This window comes from Cajanus cajan, chromosome 10, assembly GCF_000230855.2.
Source record: "Cajanus cajan strain Asha chromosome 10, NIPB_CcT2T_4, whole genome shotgun sequence".
NCBI lineage: Eukaryota > Viridiplantae > Streptophyta > Magnoliopsida > Fabales > Fabaceae > Cajanus > Cajanus cajan.
In genome coordinates this window covers 26,665,884-26,691,216 of record NC_138526.1, presented here as the reverse complement: position 1 = coordinate 26,691,216, position 25,333 = coordinate 26,665,884, and the positions used below count along the sequence as shown (strand labels likewise).

At 32.2% G+C, this 25,333-nt stretch overlaps 2 protein-coding genes across 5 annotated transcripts; one reads left to right on the top strand and one right to left on the bottom strand.

The window, feature by feature from the left end:
• Positions 1–5,508: 5,508 nt before the first annotated feature.
• Positions 5,509–6,204, top strand: LOC145952400 (F-box/kelch-repeat protein At3g23880-like). The gene has a single exon (XM_083064757.1). The coding sequence runs from the start codon at positions 5,509–5,511 to the stop codon at positions 6,202–6,204; it is 696 nt and encodes a 231-aa protein (XP_082920883.1).
• A 6,669-nt stretch (positions 6,205–12,873) lies between these two features.
• On the bottom strand, positions 12,874–25,333 carry LOC109818543 (protein FAR1-RELATED SEQUENCE 5). Of its 4 annotated transcripts, none has more exons than XM_083065426.1 (4): positions 16,645–25,333; positions 14,074–16,498; positions 13,849–13,981; positions 12,874–13,689 (listed from the first exon to the last, which is right to left on the bottom strand). In XM_083065426.1, exons 2-4 carry the CDS (start codon positions 15,901–15,903, stop codon positions 13,673–13,675), a joined length of 1,980 nt encoding a protein of 659 aa, XP_082921552.1. In that variant the 5' UTR covers positions 15,904–16,498; positions 16,645–25,333; the 3' UTR covers positions 12,874–13,672. The 4 variants fall into 4 exon arrangements, with proteins under 4 accessions (XP_082921552.1, XP_082921553.1, XP_082921554.1 ...); XM_083065427.1 differs by having other exon boundaries at positions 14,074–17,845; positions 18,730–25,333; XM_083065428.1 differs by having other exon boundaries at positions 14,074–23,573; positions 24,458–25,333.

Sequence of the window (25,333 nt, the reverse complement as noted above, 5' to 3'; positions counted from 1 at the left end):
ACGTGTAAAGATGAGTAGTAAATACGTGAAAATAATTTCAAACCTGCAATCCAAGAATACAAGTATATTGAGAAAATATATATGAAGTATTAATAATTTATATTATTGTCATATAAATATGATATATAAAAAGATACATTAATAAGAAAATAACACTTACAACAAGGAAGTCTAGCGGAGAACAATAAATGTAGGCAAAGCAAAGGATGAACACTTGGGCCGAGAATGAGAGGCATGATGTATAAATAGAGAAACTGGAAATTACAAAAAACACTGGGTCCACGCGGCATTAAGGGAATGGTTGGTCAAAGGCTGGTGAGAAGTGATGTGATGCGCCATCTCCCTCGTCACAAGTCAGACGGTGGTGAGTGGTCACCTCATGCAGCAATAAAAGAACACAAGGCGTGAAGTAGTACAAGGTGTTGGCAGCATTTCATACAGAACACACTACAGAAGTATAAGTAAGAGAATCCTAATACAGAACACCACGTGTTCTTAAGTAAAATAAATTACTTAAATCAATATAAAATTTGATTTGTCGTACAATAGATATATTTTTTTAACATGTACAGCAAGCAGAGGACATGAGACCTAAGTTCCAGCATTTTGGTTGTCTATATAATTAACTTACCATTTATACAATACATATATTTTTTGAACATGGACAGCAAACCGAGGACATTAAATCATTTCAATTGTCATCATTATTTGGCACCTTCATCCGCAGAAGCTACTGACCGCATAGTGGTGGAATGGAAGTGATTCATTTGTTTTGTGTGACTGGCAAAGTTGAAAGATGGCAATGGTTTTCCAATAGTTTATTACTTTTAATTTCGTTGTCCAGTGTGTAGACCTTTGTTTTGGTTTTTCATTGACGAAATAAGATGCGAAAACAAAATATCAAATCATATGGTATGCTTTTTTATATACGTGTTGTACAATATTAATAAAATAATAAATGTTTTAATTATTATTTATTACCATCGTAATTTGATTATAAATGGTAATGTGTATTGTCATTTGTGAGGTTGAGTTCATCCATACCTCCTCTTTCTACAGGAAAAAAATGAGTACAAACAGCTCTCAGCCAAAGGTTTATGTCGTCTTTGAGGGACGGAACCCAGGAATTTATTACTGTTGGGAAGAATGTGAAGCACAGGTTAGTGGCTACAAGGGTAACAAGCATAAATCATATGCCACGTATGAAGAAGCATGGTCTGCTTGGATAATGTACTGCAACAAAGAAGCCAATGAAGACAAAAAAAATAAAAACAAAGGTCACAGAAAATGTCGAAAAGAATCAACGAGTACCGGAGAAGGTTGATTTTTCCATTAATTTATGAATAAATATGTATTTTAAAAATTGTTAATTACTTTTTGTTTTTTTATTTTGTTATTAGGTAGTAAGCCACATGATACTGCAGAGGACAGTAATTGTGAGGTGTTTCTTGTTCATCAAAGCATGAGAATATTGTTGTCTCACATATGTGTCGTTCGTGGTTATCCTGACCCAATGTTCACATTGGAGCGAAAACAGATTGTTCACGGAGTTGAGTATCGTAGGTACTATGGAACATTGGTTACGGGTGATGTTGGGAACCTGGTTTCATTGGGAAAATTTGCAGCAAATGACTACGATGCTCAAGAGGATGTGTCGACTTCATTGATTCGTCGACTACTAGCAGCAACGGGTAAAAAGATTCGTGACTACAACTACTATAATGTTCAAATCCTGGAGGAAAAACTTGAAAAAACAATAAATGAAAATTTGGAGCTGGAGATGGAGGTTTGTATGTTGAATGAACAGATGGCAAATTTGAGAGCTGCGAAGGAAAAACAAGAAGAATGATTGTTTGAAAGACGTTTCCTACTCCGCCCTAGTGACTGCATGTTTTGCTGCTATGTTAAGGACATCATAAATGTATTTCTTGGTTTTTTGATGTTTTTGGATGGGGGGTGGTTATTTCCTTTTATGAGAATGTTTTGTCATATGTTGTATGTATATAAGTTGTCCCTTTTTTAAAAATGATGAATGTGTTATCTTCGTCATAATTGTTGAACCTCCACTCAAGTCACCCAACATTGTCTTTATTTATTTATGCACTCAACAGTGACTGTTTGCGTTATGCGGTGCAATTATTTGTCGTGAATACACATGTTACATACACTTGCATTTACTTTTCTTTTAACATCCACAAATTGATTCATATTTGTTATTTCATGGGAGTCTGGCTGTTTTTATTCAGTCGTTAATTATAAACATTTTGTGTCTATAATTTGTGTTCATTGAATGCAGTCAACTTCATTATAAACTAACAATACAATTGTAGCGTGAATGATTACAAATTATAACTCAGAACGAAAGTCATGTAATACAGTATGTCTTGCAATAAAGACAAACACCATTACCCTTTTTGTACATATAGGATCTTCGGATCATGAGTAAAATAAAATTGAAGGACATCGTCGACCAAAAAGTTGTTTGAACACACAAAGTCATACCATCCTGCAGCCATGTACTTTTTATGACAACTTCCCTTAAGTTGACATAAATATTGATTACCTTCTTCATCTTGTATGACTATTTTTTGTTGTTCATCTGGGATAAAATCTCTAACAACTTCAGATGGAATAGTCTACAATAACAAGATTTTATAATTAGTCATCAAATAAAATATTAATTAAAATCATTTTGAGTACTTAATTACTAACAAAACTTACCAACGGTTGTAATTGAAATAAATCATCCTGACTAATTATTTTGATCCAACTTTTGTCAAGCATAAACGATTGTAAATTATCTTCGTCTTTTCGAATATCATAATTAATCTCGAATTTGCTTGCAGAAAAAACCCTTATTAAGAACTTATTATGCTCCACATAATGAATCCATAGCAGATGATTCTGTTTAAGCTGATAACTTTGTACCAGTTGCAAAGCACCTCTCAATTGGAAATCAACTCCACGTGAATCGTATTCTAATTGAAAACAAAATTCATTTCCTGCAAGATCACTAATCAGCGCAATGCCAACATTTATCTTATGTTGCCAAAAGAAATTAAAAGTTCCTCCAAGTGGCAATATATCCTGGTATAAAAGAATATAACATCAAATTTAAACAAATGAAATTACATAATGATACAAAAACTCTACACATTTTTTTTATGAAAGATTAAATGTAAAATGAGTACCTCTTCCTTATTTAGGTTAGTTTTGAAAGTTTGCCAAAAGTTGGTTGAAAAGTCAATAGTACTTGGGTCCATCAATCCGTTTGGAATTGGATAATCTATTTCAACATATTTGTCATTGTATATACGTACATGGAAATAATTATTTCCTATAAAGTGCAGGAAAATAATATGAACTGTCTTCATTTCATAGAAATTTGTCATACGAGTGCAGCCACTTCTAAACCAATGCTTATGTTTTCTTTTACAAATTTCAAGTGTGGTGACATTCCCATTCGGATCCATGGCATAACATAAATCAATCAGCAGATGATGACCCCAAAATTTGTTAAAGTACTTGCATATTTTCATTGAATCCTGTATATTCAAATATAAAGAGTTGCATTACAAAAAAAAACCACTTTATAAACAGTACTACTTAGCATTACAAATAAAATTAACTTACGATTCCCGGGGTTAATTTTGAACCGGAAGTTTGAAACCAGTTTTTGAAGTTGCCATTGTTTAGGGTTGTGGATGAAGATGCCATTTTTAAAACCTGAACCAATAAATTTTTAAAATATGAACCAATAAATTTGTTTACTAACAATTATTTATGTTGTTGCATTGTGTAGTTGAAATAAAATTGAAATTGAAACTGAAAGTGAAAAGCGACATACCTGGATGACACAACGATGAAGTGAACTGGAAATAGATGGTTTTGGGTTGTGGAAGACGGAATGTGAAAAGCCTGTGTTTCGTGAACAAAAACAGCAGTGTTGCTTTTAAGTAGAAAGTTGAAAGGGTTTACATATAGCCTTTTCCTCATGAACGGTTCCTATTTCAGAGTTAAAGTCTTTACAAAAGTTATGATTACTCTCCGAAGAATTCAATAAAGGGTTTCACCTTTTTGAACGTGCACAACCCATAATGTCTCTTTTCTATTCAAAAGACAAATTTCGAATTCCACAAGCAATAATCATCCGCAGTATTGAATATCGGGATGAGATAGTCTAAGTCATTGCATATATTATTACCTTGCATTTACTTCAAATGCAATATTACGGAGTTTTTTTAATAAACACCAATAATAACGTTTGAGTTATGAAATAATTTATATCAATTAATTAACTGTTGGAAAAAATAAATTAACATTTTTTTTAACATAAACATTTTGTTACGCACATATAGTTATACTTCAATAATCTTAAATAAACCCTAAATATATAATATCATTTTACTTTTGTCATTTGGTCAATGATTAGTTAATATTAGAGTCATCGTTGTAAGTAACTAGCATAGTGTATTCATATTTTTCTCCTTACACAAACATACCTAAACTCTATTAATGTTAAATATAAAGTACATATAATATGACTTACTTTAATTAAATATAAAAGTCATATTTAACCCCCTTAAACACATACACCTAAACTTTAATAATTTTAAATATAAACTACATATAATATGACTTCCTTTAATTATATACAGAAAATAATGTATTTAAATATAAAACACATTTTGTTAGTATTTACACACATACAGATAAAGTATATTAATATTAAGTATATAGTACATATAATTAATTTTGTATTTGTTAATTTATTTATTAAAAATTGTAAAGTAGTTAAATTAAAATATGCGACTTTAATTACGCAAAGGAATGAACCTGATCCACTTAAATTCACTTAAAATAAACGACTTATTAAAATTAAATAAAAATGATGCAAAATAAAATTAACGGTTGTAATGTAGGGATGTGGGACCGAAGGGAGGTGCAGTTATTGGGAACAGATGTGGGCTATATGGGGATGCAACTTCTAGTATACATATAACTCTTCGTATATGTCATTTTTCGTATAAATATGACCAAAGGGATTTGTTAGTCATCATTGCTTTACTGCAGAACACAGAGTGTACAGTAATTATCTACAGTAAACATCATCCTCAAAAATGGAACTTCCAACGGACTTAATAGTTGAAAGTTTTGTTCGGGCACCCGTCAAATCAGTGTGCAGAGCCAAAGCGGTGTGTAAACTTTGGTTTTCTTTGTTTTCCCAATCGAACTTCGCAAAAAGGCACTACAAAGAATCCAAAATCCTTAAAAAGGTAATGTTCTTTTCATGTTTCCTAACTGAAGTACTATCCGTAGACGCAAGCAAGCCTCTTCTTGCTGCAGATGCAAGTTGCATTGTTCCATACCCAATGACCTACTCCAATGCATACATGAAAATTATGGGTACATGCAGGGGCATGATACTTATTTGGCTTCCTACATACTTCTTCATTTGGAATCCATCTACCGGGTGTACTCGTTGTTTTTTTTGCATATCCACCTACTATGAAAATCTGTGGTGATTATTTTGGTCTCAACTACTATGGATTTGGTTATGACCGATCTGAAGACAATTATGTTGTGGTTCAAATTTATCTTAGTAAATGTGATCCATCTCATCGCGTTGTCGTCTATTCTGTGAATGGTGCTTCATGGAGGGATTTCGAAGATGAGTCCCTTTTGAGAATTACCTATCCTTCTATTTCTGTTCATGAGGGAAGTATCGGTGTGTATTTTGGCGATTGTCTTCACTGGATTACTTCAAACTGGGAAACCAATGTTGATGTTATTTTGGCTTATAATTTGATTGAGTCAAAATTTTATCAACTAAATATTCCAACGGAAGTTAAATTACAGGACTATACTCTTTGTTGTTTGAGAAATATAAGAGATTGTTTGGCATTTTGTACTGTCATGAGAGATGAAAACTGGGACTACATGGTCGACATATGGGAAATGAAAGAATATGGTGTGGACACTTCTTGGACTAAGTTGACATCTATGGAATTCAGTAATGACTTTCCAGGATTTATGTTGCCGGCTTGTTCTTCAAATGATTCTATTTTATTTGTCAACAATGAAACGGGACTTTTGGCAACATGGAATGCAATAGACGAGACATTACAATATAGGAATTTTGGCCATGTCACAGAATGTGAGCACGAGATGATAGTGTGTGAAGAGACACTGCTTTCAACCTAAGTTTAATGTAATTTTATTATTTTTATGCTTTTGTTACATTATTTGATGTAGTATAATCTTTAATATCATGTATTAATTTATTAAACATATTATGAAATCCAATTTCTTGACTATATATTCAATTATATAAATATAATATTTGATATTATACATTTTATATCAATGATTTTTTCAGTGCAATTTCAACGAACAACTTAAAAAAAATGGCTTATTCAATACTTTAAAACTGATCATATGATCTAACGCATTTTTTTAAAAAAATAAGTAGGTAACAAAATGCCTTATTCATGGAATTAAACCCTAAACTCATTAAACACAGACCATTTGGTTGCTTTTCATACATACACGTATGCATTTCAAATTCCAATACACGAACGTAGCATCAAAAGCTAATAATTTCAACTACTGTAAATTGAATTTAGTTTTTAACTCACTTAAGTGCACTCGAAAATCAAAATATGAAAACTCAGTTTCAGAAACAAACTTGTAGAAGGTTATAATTGATGTTGTTTTAACAATCAATAATTTTGCACGATTATTCACACCTTACATTATTAGCTGTAATTTAATATTTAACATCATTGGTTCAACATATTATGAATTGGTTTTTGAATACTATATGTTATATATTATATAATTTTTATCTGAATCGTAAGTGCATTATTCGTTGCTAAGTGGAACATTCAAGGACCAAAGACACAACATTATAAAATAAATGTAATTATTACATTTATATTATCAATTATATTTCATTTAACCTTTAATTCTGACAAAAAGTATAATAATCAAATCCTTTCTCATATATTATTGGACAACGTCATTTGTTATAATTTTTTCTCCTTTAATCTCCAATTTTGTTAAATGTTATTATTCCAAACTTTCTTACTGCTTCATCTTCATAATTAATAAATTTTTTTACTGGTTTAGGGTTTTTCTCTCCTTTTATCTCCAATTTTGTTAACTGTTATTGTTAAAGTTTGATTATATTCATGAAAATTTAAAATCCTATTGTTTAATTATAATAATATAATGTAATAAATATTAACCACGGGATATGGTTTGGGAATACCAAACACATTATTATACGGTAAGGTACACACCTGTGGTTTTGATTTTCTCAATGTACAATCATTAATTGCCCAGTACCGCAAACAATCAGTCACTTTATCATTCTCTCAAGAAATACAAGACAGCAACAGCAACCCCCTTTCATCTTCTCCGAAGAATCATATTGTTGCCACAATCATCTCAAAAACTTCAAAATCGTTGGTTAGTAAACTTCATCATCTTCATTATGGTTGTTTAGGCAAAAAATCCTTTATTTTACGGCTTAATGATTTTCATACTTCAGTTAATATAAAAATCAAAACTTTACATGTTAAATTCGTCCATATCACTGTTCTTCGTCTGTATTCTGTAATACAAAATAAAAAATCATTGTTCTTCATTGCATGTATCCTTAATCATCATTTCATACATTGCATATATTCTTTTTGCATTATCTATTTTTATGTCTACGGTTTAGGGTTTATATTGGATTCTGGAAATAAACCCTTCAATTTACTTGTCTTTCTTCCTGTTGAAGACATATAATGGATTATTTTAACGACGCTGATGACCAAAACCCACCAACACACTTCAGATCTGACGTTTACCCAAATAAGGTAAACTTATTTTATGTTAAATAAAATAAAATAACAAAATTCAATGCTATTAACAACTTATGTTCTTCCATATTTTTGTTTTGTTTTTTGTTTAGGGTCGCATCCATTTAAATGCTCAATTTTACAAATACTGGATCTGTAAAATTGAACCAGGGGAGTGTCTCATTACAGACCCTCAAGGAAACTCCTTCAAGGTTTACCTGAAAAATTTATATAAAACTGTTGGTATCTTTAACAAAGGGGTAAATGACATGATTGCTTTTTATGGTATAAATGAAAAACATATTGCTGAGTTTTGGTACAAGGGGTCAAACGAATTTAACTTGCGGATCTTTACTGCTGCTGAAGAGGAAATATCCTATCCTAAAATTAAAAACGAAATTGGCCAGAGTTCTACAAGGTACATATAATTGCGAACCTATAGTTCATTAAGTTTAATATGTTAATTATTTATTTATTTATTTATTTATTTATTTTATAATTAATATGCACTTTTAATTATCTCAGCAACGTTAATGTCCCAGTTCTCCACCCTCACAATGAGATTATAGATTTAACGGAGGGTGATTCACCACCACGTGAAGAACAACTTGTACAATTGCCTTTTCCAACAGATCATATGCCAAGACATCATGTTCCTTGGTTTCACACTATAACCAAATCTGCAGCAAGTGGAAGACAACCTTTGGTATGGAATTACATCATTATTTTTAAATTAACAAACAATTTTTTTTCATTAATGAATATACATAATGATGTGAATAATTGAATTTGATTATTATTTTCAGTATTTTCCGGTCAAATACTTTCATGTTTGGGGCATTCACAAATACAATTTGTGTGTCTTAATCAACGAACATGGAGACATGATTGAAGCTGAGATTAAAAAAACATCAACACAACGAAACAAAAGGGAGTTTTATGTTGGGAAGGAATGGGGGCAGCTTATTAAAAGGCCAACGATACAACACAGGCATAAGACTTAAGATTGAAAAAGTTCAAAACTTCAACTTCCTGATCCTCCAAGTTAACAAAGCCTGACTTGGCCTTCTCATTTTATGCTTCTTTTAGAACTCTTTCACTTAATTTAACTGGTTCTGTATGATGACATGGTTTTCTGTATGATGACAATCTTCTTTTTTTTATTACTATCCCTATTAACAATTCTCACAATTTCACGCTACTTTTAAAATTTTCTTAACTTATAGCGTAATTTAAAACAGCTTTATTTTTGTATACAATATTATTTTTTAATTTATATCATAATTGGTTGCTGATGTTTTTAAAAATATGTTTAAGGTTTTATATATATACTAATAATGACTAAATTGTCAAATGTGACAACATATATTATGTAACAATTTTCATGGGGCATTGTGCTAAAAATTAGTTTGTTTGTAATTATTACCATGCGAGATGTACAAATGTACAATAAAATTTTAACTTTTCATTTCTTATACAACATTTTAAAAATAAATTATCTACAAATCTAAATTACAATTTAAAAACCAAATAAACATTCAACTATTTATTTTATAAATTGTTTTCTAATTTCATTTATGTTTTTGTTACCATAAATTTCATTTATAGTTTGCCTAGTTTATACTTTTATAAAAAAAATTTACATAAGTTATAAAATAATTAATGATAATAACCCCAAAAGACAGAAAAGCGGTTCTTACATTTACGAAGCACACAGATAATGACAGATGATATCAAATTTCTTTCTATCACTGCAATGAATCATTCCAGAAATAATGATGATTTCAGAAGTAAAAAATAATAATCACATCATAAACTCATACTAGTATGCAGCCTAAATCCCAGTAAGGACCCAGGTTCATTATTAACAATGGTACGTCTTCGGACACAAGTCTCCGTAACATTTTCGGAAATTACTTTAAAACACAAAATAATAAACATCTTTTAAAATAACATTATTATAATATTTATTTAATGGTAACTATTACTTAAAATTTTGTGTATATTTTGTCATTGTCATTCAGTACTTCACTAAATAATAACGTAAATAAAATTATCATTCACCCGTTGTATACATTTTGTTTATATATTCATATGTATTTATTGGAAAATACAATTCTAAATTTATTACTTATATATTTATTAAATACTGAATACCCTGCAACCTCATCCAGTTAAATATACTTAAAATATAAAACAAAAGATAAATGTATATAAACAGGTGCATACATAAAATAAGCAGTTGTACGCAATCTGAACAAAACATTTATTAAATAATTTATATAATCAAAGTTATTAATTATTACTTTATGACCAAATTTGTTTTTATATAAAGCGGTAACCAACATTAACACAAATGGGAACGTTAAACCAAACAATGCGTATTAAAATTTTAAAAACACAATTTTTAATAAATTTAAAAAAAATTCAAAAAACAAAATTTAATCAATTAGAAAAAGGAAAATAATGAATAATGTAATTAAATAAATTATTAATATTATAAAATCAATAATTAAGACTGAAATAAACTTTAAACATATTAAGAAAATATTTATTTATAACACATCGTACATTAAGATGAAATTTAACATATATAAAAAAAAATTTAAACACTTAACAAATTTGATAATAAAATAAAATATATAGATATATATGCCACGGTTTCGGTAACTAATGGGAACGTTAAACCAAACAAACACATGTGACCCTTCATTTGGTTTCCATAGATACACTAAGCATTTATACTTCCAAGTTCCAACTTCGAAACGCACGATCAAAGATAATAATTACACGTTTCAGAAAATCATTTTTTCTTTTCAGAACTGGGATACACAGTTACACACCATTCCAAAAATCTACTATTCATCTTCTTCGTCTTCCATCTGCCAAAATCCTAATATCCATTCAACATTTCAACGGATTCACCCAAAATCACCGCCTTTCCATTTCGCAACGCTAAACAGCATCTACTGGTATGCTTCTATTTCATTCAAAAAAAATTTGTTTTTACTTCATTTTATTCAAATTTATGTCTTAACACATAAATATTCAGGAAACTTATACCCTAAATGTTGTTTTACCTTTCACTAATTTGGGTTTTAAATGTATATAATTTTTTCTTTTAAACCCTAAAATCAAGTATTCATCTTCTTCCTCTTCCGTCTGCCAAAATCCTAATATCCATTGAACATTTCATGGGTTTCACCCAAAATCAACGCCTTCCCATTTTGCAACCCTAAACAGCATGTACTGGTATGATTCTATTTGCATTCGACAAATTTATATTTTTAGTTGATTTTATTCACATTTCTCTCTTAACACATAAATATTCAGGACACTTAAATGTATGTTGTTTTACCTTTCAGTAACTTTCAGTTTTATACTATAACGAATATCATGAAAAATTTAACAAACCTTGTGTTTTTTATCATTATTATTACTGTTATCATAACCAAAATCATTGATTTTAAAACTCTTTTCTTCGTCCCATGTATTGTCTTTGTTGCATGTTGTTCTATATTAAATTAAAACATTCAAATGCAGAAAATGGACACTCTTATGATTTCTGAAATGGATAACATACTGAAACACTTCAGATCTGAGTTATCACCGAATAAGATTAACTTGTTTTATATTTTTTCTTTGGAATTCCATATAAATGGTTTAATACTATTATAAAGTATTAATATTCATACTGATCGTTGGTTGAATTCTTTTGTGATTGTTAGGATCGGATATTTTTAAATGCTCAGTTTTACAGACACTGGAATGGTAAGATAAAAGTAGGAGAGTGCATCATAAGAGACCCAAATGGGAACACCTTTAAAGTTAATTTGAAAAATTTAGGTTAAACTGTTGGCATGTTTTATGGTGTAAAACAAATTCTAAATTTCTATGGTCTAACATCCACACACATTGTTGACTTCTACTACAATGACACTAACATTTTTGATATGCGTATTTATAATCTTGTTGAGGAGGAAATATGCTATCCTCAGTTGAAAAAAGAAACCAACAACACTTCAACAGATATCGGGTAAAGTTTACATACACATAAACCCCAATGTATTATTATTTTTATTAATATTTGTACTACTAAATTAAACTTTTTATTTTCTCAGCATCGATACTGTGCAAGTTATGCAACCTGAAATTCAAAATCAAGATTTAGTTGACAATGATCAAACCATTCCACCAACCCAACTTCAAACACATCCTGCCACCCAACTTGAAAAACATCCAATGACCTGGTTTCCGACGCTGACAAAGGCCGGTTCAACCGGACGACAGCCATTGGTGAGCAATAAAATGAATTCTATTTTTTTTTTATAAAGCAATATTAACATTTATGACCGACAACTATTACTCATTGCAGTATTTTCCAGTAAAATTTGTTCATGTCTGGAACGTTAACAACTACAAAATTTGTGTGTTGATTGATGAGCAAGGAAATATGGTCAAGTCTGACATCACAAAGTCTACAAACCGAAACAAGAACGAGTTTTACGTGGGCAAAGAATGGGGTCACCTGATTAAGCGACAAGGATACAACCAACACCAAATGTTGAAAATTGAAAAAATGAATGACCCTAATTATTTAGTTTTAAATGTTGACAAAGCTTGATTCTCAGCATGCCCGGCTTTACGGGAACTACTGCTACTTCAAATTTAGAACTCAACATTTTATATTTTGTAATTTATTTTTTTGATACTGGTACTTTAATATTGTCATCCATTTATATATTTTTATGTGTTTAATTATTACTTGCACGAAAATATTTACTTTCCTTCTATGCTGCCCAAATATATATTTCGTTCTCTTTGCCCTAAACACCACACACCGATACACCTCCACAATAACAAAGGTTTCTTTATTAATAAATTAATTTTTTTTATTTACACTTTTTATTTTCTAACAATTTTTTTATATCATTTTTTGTATTATTACTCTGTTGCATGATTTTATTTTTTACTTTAATTTTCACCGTATAATTTCAGGAATAAACCCCAAATTTGGGATTATACTTTCCACGTCATACACAACACCTACCTCAATCGCAACCCAATATTTTCATAATATATAAATATTATAGTTTCATATTACAAAATATGTATTTTTAAATTACAGTAACACAAAAGTTCAATACAGAAGCCTCATTAAATCTACTAATGACTCCATTTCATTGCAATCAAAATACAATTCTTATTATACTCCTGTAATCGAGAACAAGTTCAAAAATGACACTTACATAAAATGCTCATCGTATAACATTTAACGTGATTAAATACCAATTATTACCTATTCAAATTAAACCATTAACCAACCCTAAACGACACCCGAAATTCATTCAATAAATTCAATAAATTACTAATTTATTATTAATAATCAACTCCTGTGTTAGTGTATAAAACAACCAGCCCTTTGTTTTTTCTATTATAGTAAAATTATAAAATAAATCTAACTAATAAATTCTTTTTTATTCTATCAACATACATTATTTTAATGCATATTGTATGTTCATATTTTTCTTAATTACAAATCATCAAAATATTAATTATATCTTTTATCAATTGAACTAATCATATTACAAAATACAATTGCTGCAAAAATTATCAACATAACGGTATTCCATCTTTAATTTTCCATCCAAACTACGTCAATTGATCTATCATAATTTCATTACTGCATAATATTTACCAACTTCAATTAAAAACAATATAAAATAAAACTTCTCCATAAATAACCAACAAACATCACATTCATCTAAATGTTCAATCCAAACTATGTCAATTCATGCATTTCCATTCTACTGCATCCGTCATCAATTGTATAAAAAACCTGCAAATCAAAATTAATATCAATTATCAGCAATCCATTAATTGCAATATTACACATACACAAGTAAAATACTATAACATCATAGTAATACAATAAAATTTAACTAACTACTCATACAGCTACAATAACAGACTTCACTTACTAATTCATAAACATTACCTGCATCACTGAATGTTGGAGATAACGACACTTCATAACTATATATTGATTCTGACTGTGAAACAGACATCTCAGCAACACCATTATCAAATTCATCGCATTTGTCAAACAAATCTTCAATGTATTCATCTTCCTACAATCCCAACAATGACAACATTACACACATCACATTTAACTCTGTTTATAAAACAAATACATAATTTTAATATAACTTATATTCGTTACCTCTTCATTTTGGTAAGCTACATAACTCTCTTCAAATTCACAACTCATTCCACCTGTGCTTTGTTCCATATCATCCAAATTTTGTTGTCTTCGACAGGTTCTCATGTTATGACCTATTTGTTTACACAAACTACACTTAATACTCTTTTTTGATTTCCTACTTTTGCCCCATGAACCTTCAACAACAGACCTTCCTTTACTTCTAGCAATGGCAGGATTTCTTATAACTACACTGGATTCATCACCCAATGCATTGCCTTCTTCGGATTCATGAGCTTTTTTACCTCTTATTTCAACTAATTCATTTACAACTTTATCCCTTTTATCAACATAATCATCATATGTTTCACATGCCAAAGTACTAAGCTCTTTAAAATACTCCATTAATGACAAGTATCTGGCATCTTTCTCAGAGTCCCACCTATGTGTACTAACATTGCCCTTCACTTCATCCTTCGCCAACTTAGTCCACCTTTTTAACACCAAACATTTTGGTAACTCTGATACATTCAGATGAACCAACACTGCAAGTATATGATCACATGGAATGCCGACTGATTCCATTCTTAAGCACGAACACTTCAAATCACACGGTCTTGATTGATATGACACATGCCATTCTTTGTGCATCATTTCATATTTTCTCACTATGTATATACAACAACCAAATGTCTGCTTGCAACCAATGACCCTCATCAAACATGAACTATGAAGCTGATCATGAAATAATTTGAATATTTCTTTCGTATAACACTTTGCCCCCGATACCTCAAGGTTATGAAAATCTGTTTCTGGAACAGGATCACCATGAATTGATGCAAAGTCAGCTTCAACTTCCCTATGACGCATATAACTCACAAGACGATTTAATTGTTGAACAAACTCTGTCAGATTAATCTTCGGATGAATATATTTTTTCAACTCAGAATGTAATCTTTCACACCGAGAAGTTGCCCTAAAACCAATAAAGAAAGCCCCTCTAATATAAGTTGTACACCACATCTTCCTCCTTTCAAATAACTCTATAACCCAAGGATGATCATGCAACTCAAACTTGTTCAACATTTCAGACCACTTCTTTCGAAATTCACCAATTTCATACTCACCCAACATGCATTTTCTTAAATCCTTTGTAAATGCTGGCTTCTTAATGTTAGTTGTCGCATTTCTTAATAAGTGCCATGCACACAACCTATGGTTTGAATTAGGAAACACCTTTCTTATCGCATTTTTCATTGCAACATCACCATCAGTGATAATAGATATTGGTGACTTTCCTTTCATGGCTTCTGCAAATTGCTCAAGTACCCAAATATATGTTTCTTCACTTTCATTTGAAACAATAGCACTCCCAAATACTATCGTATGATTGTGATGATTAACACCAGAAAATACAACTACAGGACATAAATACTTATTTTTCCCATATGTTGCATCAAAAGCTAACATATCACCAAAAACTTCATAATCCATCTGCATCATGCCATCACACCAGAACAAATGTTGCAATCTGTTTTCCTCATCAACAGTGTGACCAACATACATTACAGGATCATTGCGTTTTAAACCATTCAAAAATTCCAACGCACATTTTGAATCCAAACCTTGCAACCTTCTTTGCCTTCCAATTTGATTGTATATGTCCTTTTTACAAAAAGAAAGTCTCTCATAACCTCCAGGCTGATCTGCAAGTGACCCATAAATATGAGGACTACTTATGCCAACTCTTCTCATTTTATTCAACTGCATAATATCTAACTCACTCATATCTCTATGAGAAGCTAACATTCTACAATACTTATCTTCCAAAAAAACTATGGTTGTGATCATCCACAAAATATGTAATGTACCATAGTCCACATGTGCTATCAATATGCACTCTTAGTTTTGCTTCACATCCGCACCTTGTCACCGGTGTTTCCTTTCGCTTTCGATTCTGTATGTTCATACGCCGGTTATCTCTAAATCCTTCCTTGAAACAAACAAATGTTTGTTGTAATTTTTCCCCCTTAATATTTCTCAAAATCTTGCTCTTTCTTGCGACAAATCCATTAACTCTTGCAAACCAGTAATAAAATAAGTAAGCCATCTCAACACTTACAAATTGAACATTCCTGAGTTCATAGGGACTTAAATGCAAATTTAAATTAAAAATATCATCCAAAGTAGAAACTATCACCCCGTTTTCACTGTCAAAAACCTCAGATCTTCCTTCATTAACAACATTTTCCACTTCTTCTTCACAATTCTCCTGTAAATCAATAACCAAATTCTCATCTTCCTCATCCTCATCCTCATCCTCAACCTCATCCTCATTTATATTATCTTCTCCTTCATTTATTCCTTGAAAATTAAATACTCCTTCATTTATGCCTTCAATGTTTTCTACTCCTTCACTTATGCTTTCACAATTATCTACTGGCACCTAAACAATTTTAATCCTCAATTAAACCTTTTATGACCATCACAAAGTTAAAAACAATATCAACATACATCATCACAGTTATGACACACATGACACAACGCAATATTAAAGGACGCAACCCTAAACATCACACAAATGTCATTTACCTCTATACTCCAATTCTCAAACTCCATTCTACTTTCACGTTTACTACTAATAAATCAATGTATGAACCTGAAAACACTTCTGCACCAGTTAATCTCTCTATTAACTGTACACACCAGCAACAGATGTATCAACAAAATTGCACATACATATCAAATCAAATGCAAATTAAACAAATCACGTAAACCTGGAAAACGACTTCCTTTGGTATGCGACAATTTACCTTTAAAAAATAAACAAATCGATTCGTCACCTGTTAAACCTAAAAAATGTTCGCACCGCTTGCCGACTTCCGCCAACAACAAAAGATACGCCCCCGGAGGACCACTACGAAGATGCTCTCCACAAACTCACACCGCCGCCTACCGCACCTGCTAATCGGAACTCCTACAACAAATACGGCACAATAACCGAATCGCAAATCAACTGATCATGCAAAACCCTGAAAAACAACATAACCCTTCATAAACATACCAAACATGGACAAATATAAACAATACAAGGACGACTCTGCAATTCTTAAATTTTACTCATTACATCATTAATCTCAACCGTTCAATATTTTAATATTATATCTACGGTCATCCTAATTCCTAAACATGCTGCACGGATGGACCACTTACTAAACTTCACTATCAGAGACTTCACCGCTAACTCCTCTTAATTACTTAAAAAACATGATATTCACACAGTTTACATATTATATATATTTATGAAAAACCAAGGGTTACAATGCTAATTCCTCTTAATTACTTAAAAAACACGATATTGACACACTTTAGGTATTACATTAACTTTTCTTATATTGTAGGGAGAATTATGAAATTTTACAAAATATTAGGAATGCAGTTTACTCTAATGACAATAATAAGTAAACGTTACATTTATATAGTAATAACTTATTTATTTACAAACAAATAAATTGAAAGATAAAAGTTGTGACACCCTCTACCCCGCATATCATAAATCAAATAATATAACTTTAATAATCAAACATGTTTACAGAGTATCACATTTTTAACAAACATAATCAGCGGAAATTACAAAGAAATAAATCTCAAAGTTTTCAAAGTAATTTAAAATGACATTAACAACCTAATCTAATCTTATCTATACCCCGATGTCACATGTCCTATCAGAGCATAGCCCATAAAGAAGCCTAAGCTTCACCACCAACATCCTCAGCCTCATGCTGATAATCACCTGTATAACGGTTAAAGAAAAACAACACAAAGAAAAAGGGAGTGAGAAAACATCTCACTCGGCTCACAGTGTAGGAATATATATACTAGATAGCCAAACACAAACAAAACATATATAACATAGATTAACAATATCACATCTTACTCATTCAAGGCATATCCATTTGTCATATAATATCAAAAGACACATGTATGGACACGGACTACATTTTATCATGCATGTGGCGCCAGTCACTTATCACGTAGTATATTGCCGCTAGCAATACACAAAGAGTAGTCTAGGAGTACATGCCGGGACACAACCTCTGCGCACTCTCACTAGAAGGACATACTACCAGAGTCTCGTCGGGATAGCTAAGCCGCGCAAGATACATCCCATGCACACAATGGGCGAGACTGGGACTTCCAAACCGAGCCATCCCCAAGGACTGATCCCCACAGCTTTTACACTAGGGGGCCTTCTCTGGCGGCGTATTCCATATCGTACCCTTATCACTTTATGCAAATGATGCATGTCAAACAAGACTCTATGCATTCTCATATCACTTTATCACTTTCCATGGTCATTTCTCTTTATCACATTTCATATCTCATTGTCACATTATCACATTATCTATCTCATGGTCAATCATATCTCATGGTCATTTCACATCATATTTCATCATCACATCATATCATTAGAAACATCACATTCACATTATCATATCATATTCATAACTTTCACAATCATAATCTCAACAGAATTTCTATTCATACACACATATTAACCAAGCAATTAGAACATACAAACAATATAACATACAACAAACACAGGATTGGGGGCCAATCCCACTACCCAGCATACAATCCCACACCCAGAGCGAGATTTCTCACTCCCCCCCTTACCTGGATGACAAGCGCTGAAACTAAAGAAGAGCTTCCTCCTCTAGGCTCCTTCTACTAGGATAGAACCACCTCCTATGGATTCCTCTAGGTCTTCAAAGAGAAGAAGAGGAGAAGAAGAGAGTATAAGAGAAGAGAGAATGAGAATTGAGGGATGGTTTGCAATGGAGAAGTGAAGGGCTATTTATAGCCTTCAAGACACATTAAAAAAATGGAAAATAATGAAAAAATCTTAGACAAAACTAAGTGGAATGAATTAGTGAGATGAATTATTAAAGTTGGTGGGATGAATTAATGGAGTTGGTGTGAATTAATGGAGGGTGCCATGTTCTTTTCCTCACCGACTTTAGCTACTGATTTGGACCTTATAGACAGCCGAATCTGAAAATATTTCCTTCATGAAAGTTGTAGGATTTTCTCTTATCTTTCCATAGCCACCAAGTTTGTATCATTTGAACAACCACCGACCAAGTTATACCCCACAAACCGAGGCTTGCCAATCAGTCCAGCGAGAAACAATTGTATCAATCAAATTCCAATTTTGACCTCCTAAACGACCGATTTTGCAAATGGCTATTTCTGTAAAAGTTGTGCGTTTTTCTCTTAGATTTCCATTGACACCAATTTTGCATCATTTGGACCATCACAGCCCAAGTTATGCCCTAAACACCGAGGCTTGCCAATCAGCCCAGCGAAAAACGGTTTTATTGAAAAGAAAGTTTACAACTATCTAATTAAGCCCAACAACACACATATCTTTCTAAGCATAAATGGAGTGTAAATTATCTACAATTGAAGTAAAATATAACCACCAATTTATGACCAAATACCACATAATAATAATAATAATAGTAATAATAACCATTTTGAAAACTAGGGTGTTACAATTCTCCCCTCCTTTAAGAAATTTCGTCCTCGAAATTTACCTGAAAACAGGAATGGATAATCTTCTCTCCCCTTGCTTTCTAGTTTCCATATAGCGCCTTCTTCAAAGTTTCCTCTCCAAATAGCCTTGACTAAAAGAATTTCCTTACCTCTTAGTTTCTTTACCCTCTTATCCTCAATCCTCAAAGGTATAGTCTCATAGGTGAGGTTATCCTTTAACTGAATGTTGTCGGATTCCACAATATGAGATGAATGTATTTTCTAGGTTGAGAAACATGAAAGACATCATGAAGATTTGATAGGGATGGAGGTAACGCAATTTGGAAAGCTACATCACCAATTCTCTTAAGGATCTGGTAGGGACCAATGAATCGTAGAGTAAGCTTGCGAGATTTAAGTGCTCTACCAATTCCAGTCCAAGGAGTTACTTTAAGGAATACATGATCTCCTTCTTTAAACTCAAGGTCTTTCCTTCTTTTATCATGGTAGCTCTTCTGCCTACTCTGTGATGCTCTCATTTTCTTTTGGATTGTCCTAACCTTTTCAGTAGTTTGTTGAACTATTTCAATTCCTAATATGGCACTCTCTCCAGATTCTGCCCAACACAAAGGTGTTCTACATCTCCTACCATACAAAGCCTCATAGGGTGCCATCCCAAAATCTAGAGGTGAACCTAGGATCTCTATCCGAAACTATACTAGTAGGAACCCCATGCAACCTTACAATCTCACCTATGTACAACTTGGTTAACCTTTCCAAAGGGTATCTAATGTTAATGGGAATAAAATGGGCAGACTTAGTTAATCTATCCACAATGACCCATATAATCATCCAAGTTCTTCCATGTCCTAGGTAATCCTACTACAAAATCCATCGAGATGCTATCTCATTTCCACACAGGCACATCTAAAGGTTGCAGTAAACCTGAAGGTTTCTGATGTTCTCCCTTAGCCTTCTAACATACTAAGCAAGCATACACAAATTCTTCTATCTTAGGCCACTGGAATATTTTCCTAAGGTCTTGGTACATCTTAGTGGCTCTTAAATGGATGCTAAGAGTACTCTTGTGTCCTCCCTTTAAGATCATCTTTCTAATTTCAAGATTACTAAGCACCCAAATTTATTCTTGCACCTCAAAACAACATCAATTCCAATTTTTTTTTTTTTTTTTTTTTATAAATTTTAATCATATTCCTACTAATCTTTTCCACTTGGTTCACTAAAAAAGATTCTAATCTCATCCATTAATTCACTAGTTATTTTCAACCACAGTCAATTCAATGTTCCTAAAGGTAGTCTCACACATCAATCATAAGTCCCTAAATTCTCCAATCAAATCCAATCCTTAAATATATTAGTGATCATCGTAATCAAGGCATCTGTCATAATATTGATATTACTTCTATGATCATCTGTAAAGATCAAGCACCTAAGCATGTTATACATATCAAATCACTAATTTTACTGCTCCATCTTCAACCAATTCAAACCCCTATCCATCACCTTATTCTATAGTCTCATATCTTGTTACCAATATGAATCAACTAATTGTATTTCTCCAATTTATCTCAATGATCCACTTGTTACTCGAGTCACACCTAGTTTTTCACCACTAGGAGTAATCTCACAAGTCAGACTTAAATCCCTAAAAAGATCCTTCTTTCTAATCATAAGGAAAAATATAAAGGTTTCCTACTCAAAACATTGGTTACCACAATGGCTTTGGCCAAATAACCAGTAAGATCAAAATCTTATTCCTTAAAAATTTCTAACTATCTCTTTTGGTCAATAGATATTTAAAACTTTTATGATCGCTAAATACCTCAAGCTTAGAATCATATAGGTAATGTCTTCAAATCAAGGTCATGGGTAAGGTAATTCCTTCTCATAAATTCTCAATTTTCTAGAATCATAAGCTACTTATCTGTTTCTTCTTGCATCCACACTCTATCCAATCTTATCTTAGAAACATAACTATGTTCCACAAAAGACTTACTAAAATCTAGTAGTATTAACACTAGTCAATCTTGCCTTAAGAGTTGGAACTACTCTCATACTTACTATCCCACATAAAGACAATACTCCTCTTAGTGAATGTAGTTAAGGGCAAAGCTATCTTAGAAATTCCTTCAATAAATCTCCAATAATAATAAGCTAACATCATAAAACTCTTATCTTCACTAATTGGCTTAGATATCTCCCCACTTAAATACAACTTCTACCTGAGACATATCCATGTTTACCTTAACTGGAATTTACAAGAACTAGAAAACTTATCTTATACAATAAAAATAATAAATAAATCAATCAATCAATCAATAAATAAGATAAAATAAAATAGTAATACTTAACATACAACCGTCTTGAATATATCTCCACCTTCAACTACAATATGATCATATCACACCCTAAGATCAATCTCACTAACCACACGACATTCACCAATTGATCCCTAAGGTAATCTATCAACATATCAACATACATGCTTACTAAATCATATTAGAATACCAACTTTAAACCTTCAAATATACCATCGATAAGCATGTACATGAACAAACTTTATCACATAGCATTATACAATCTTTAAACAACCTCTCAATCCTTATGCAAACACCCCAAAACAAAATCAATTCTTATCCTTGCATTGCCTAACGATTCAAAAATATCATGAAACCATACATATCCCTTCAACAATGTTTAAAGAAAATGATACCTAGAGAGTTATACTTATTCAAATGATCTCAAACCTATCTCAAAATAAAGATAAGAGAATAAGCTACAACTCCTACGAAGACATAGAATTCTAAAAAGATCATCTTCTTAGCTACAAATTTCAAAAACCGCAGCAGATATATTCAGCGCTTATAACTAGACCTTTGATCACCAAAGTAGCTATAACTAGAGTTCTATACCTCCGTTTTACCTGATTCCAGTTCCATTAGAAAGATAACGTCCAAAGCTACTACTTTTGTGAAGACCATAAAATCTGATTCTGTCAATATGATACTCATACAGGCACAACAAAATTTTAACGAAAATAATCCCCATATTATACAGCAATAGTGTACTAACATTTCACAAAATACCTCAACCATTCCAAACTCACTCCTTTCCACCTTAAACTCATATTCAAGCTTTCCATTACAATCCTAGACCAAAACAGCTCACATATTTAGTGCAAAGGACTTAGAGAATAATATTCACATATTACCTAAACCATAAAAGTTAACATGAAGCACCAATACTCAAGGAACGTTTCAACCTCTCATCAAAATATCAAAACTCCAATTCTCAGATACAACCTCCTTGGATTCAATCGCTACTACTATAGATTCCTAAATTTCATTAATCGTAAACTTTTGACAAATTAATGTCTCTCCTAATTCTAAGGTCTCAATAGGCTTTATCCGTACTATTGGTACATAAGCTCACCATACGAGTGATACTACTCAACCACTACTTCTTACGTAAGCAAGAAGTATCAAACAAATAAGCAATTATGAAAAGAGCAATCAAAAATAGCATCATCAAATTATATCATGTCTATCAAACAAATCCTGAGAACACAATGCACACAACATAATCAATCATCATATTAGCACATCAATCAACTCATCACATTATTAATCTACCAAACAAGCATAGTAGACTCATAACTCACGGTCGATTAGATCGACTTGCTCTGATACCACTAAATGTGACACCCTCTACCCCGCATATCATAAATCAAATAATATAACTTTAATAATCAAACATGTTTACAGAGTATCACATTTTTAACAAACATAATCAGCGGAAATTACAAAGAAATAAATCTCAAAGTTTTCAAAGTAATTTAAAATGACATTAACAACCTAATCTAATCTTATCTATACCCCGATGTCACATGTCCTATCAGAGCATAGCCCATAAAGAAGCCTAAGCTTCACCACCAACATCCTCAGCCTCATGCTGATAATCACCTGTATAACGGTTAAAGAAAAACAACACAAAGAAAAAGGGAGTGAGAAAACATCTCACTCGGCTCACAGTGTAGGAATATATATACTAGATAGCCAAACACAAACAAAACATATATAACATAGATTAACAATATCACATCTTACTCATTCAAGGCATATCCATTTGTCATATAATATCAAAAGACACATGTATGGACACGGACTACATTTTATCATGCATGTGGCGCCAGTCACTTATCACGTAGTATATTGCCGCTAGCAATACACAAAGAGTAGTCTAGGAGTACATGCCGGGACACAACCTCTGCGCACTCTCACTAGAAGGACATACTACCAGAGTCTCGTCGGGATAGCTAAGCCGCGCAAGATACATCCCATGCACACAATGGGCGAGACTGGGACTTCCAAACCGAGCCATCCCCAAGGACTGATCCCCACAGCTTTTACACTAGGGGGCCTTCTCTGGCGGCGTATTCCATATCGTACCCTTATCACTTTATGCAAATGATGCATGTCAAACAAGACTCTATGCATTCTCATATCACTTTATCACTTTCCATGGTCATTTCTCTTTATCACATTTCATATCTCATTGTCACATTATCACATTATCTATCTCATGGTCAATCATATCTCATGGTCATTTCACATCATATTTCATCATCACATCATATCATTAGAAACATCACATTCACATTATCATATCATATTCATAACTTTCACAATCATAATCTCAACAGAATTTCTATTCATACACACATATTAACCAAGCAATTAGAACATACAAACAATATAACATACAACAAACACAGGATTGGGGGCCAATCCCACTACCCAGCATACAATCCCACACCCAGAGCGAGATTTCTCACTCCCCCCCTTACCTGGATGACAAGCGCTGAAACTAAAGAAGAGCTTCCTCCTCTAGGCTCCTTCTACTAGGATAGAACCACCTCCTATGGATTCCTCTAGGTCTTCAAAGAGAAGAAGAGGAGAAGAAGAGAGTATAAGAGAAGAGAGAATGAGAATTGAGGGATGGTTTGCAATGGAGAAGTGAAGGGCTATTTATAGCCTTCAAGACACATTAAAAAAATGGAAAATAATGAAAAAATCTTAGACAAAACTAAGTGGAATGAATTAGTGAGATGAATTATTAAAGTTGGTGGGATGAATTAATGGAGTTGGTGTGAATTAATGGAGGGTGCCATGTTCTTTTCCTCACCGACTTTAGCTACTGATTTGGACCTTATAGACAGCCGAATCTGAAAATATTTCCTTCATGAAAGTTGTAGGATTTTCTCTTATCTTTCCATAGCCACCAAGTTTGTATCATTTGAACAACCACCGACCAAGTTATACCCCACAAACCGAGGCTTGCCAATCAGTCCAGCGAGAAACAATTGTATCAATCAAATTCCAATTTTGACCTCCTAAACGACCGATTTTGCAAATGGCTATTTCTGTAAAAGTTGTGCGTTTTTCTCTTAGATTTCCATTGACACCAATTTTGCATCATTTGGACCATCACAGCCCAAGTTATGCCCTAAACACCGAGGCTTGCCAATCAGCCCAGCGAAAAACGGTTTTATTGAAAAGAAAGTTTACAACTATCTAATTAAGCCCAACAACACACATATCTTTCTAAGCATAAATGGAGTGTAAATTATCTACAATTGAAGTAAAATATAACCACCAATTTATGACCAAATACCACATAATAATAATAATAATAGTAATAATAACCATTTTGAAAACTAGGG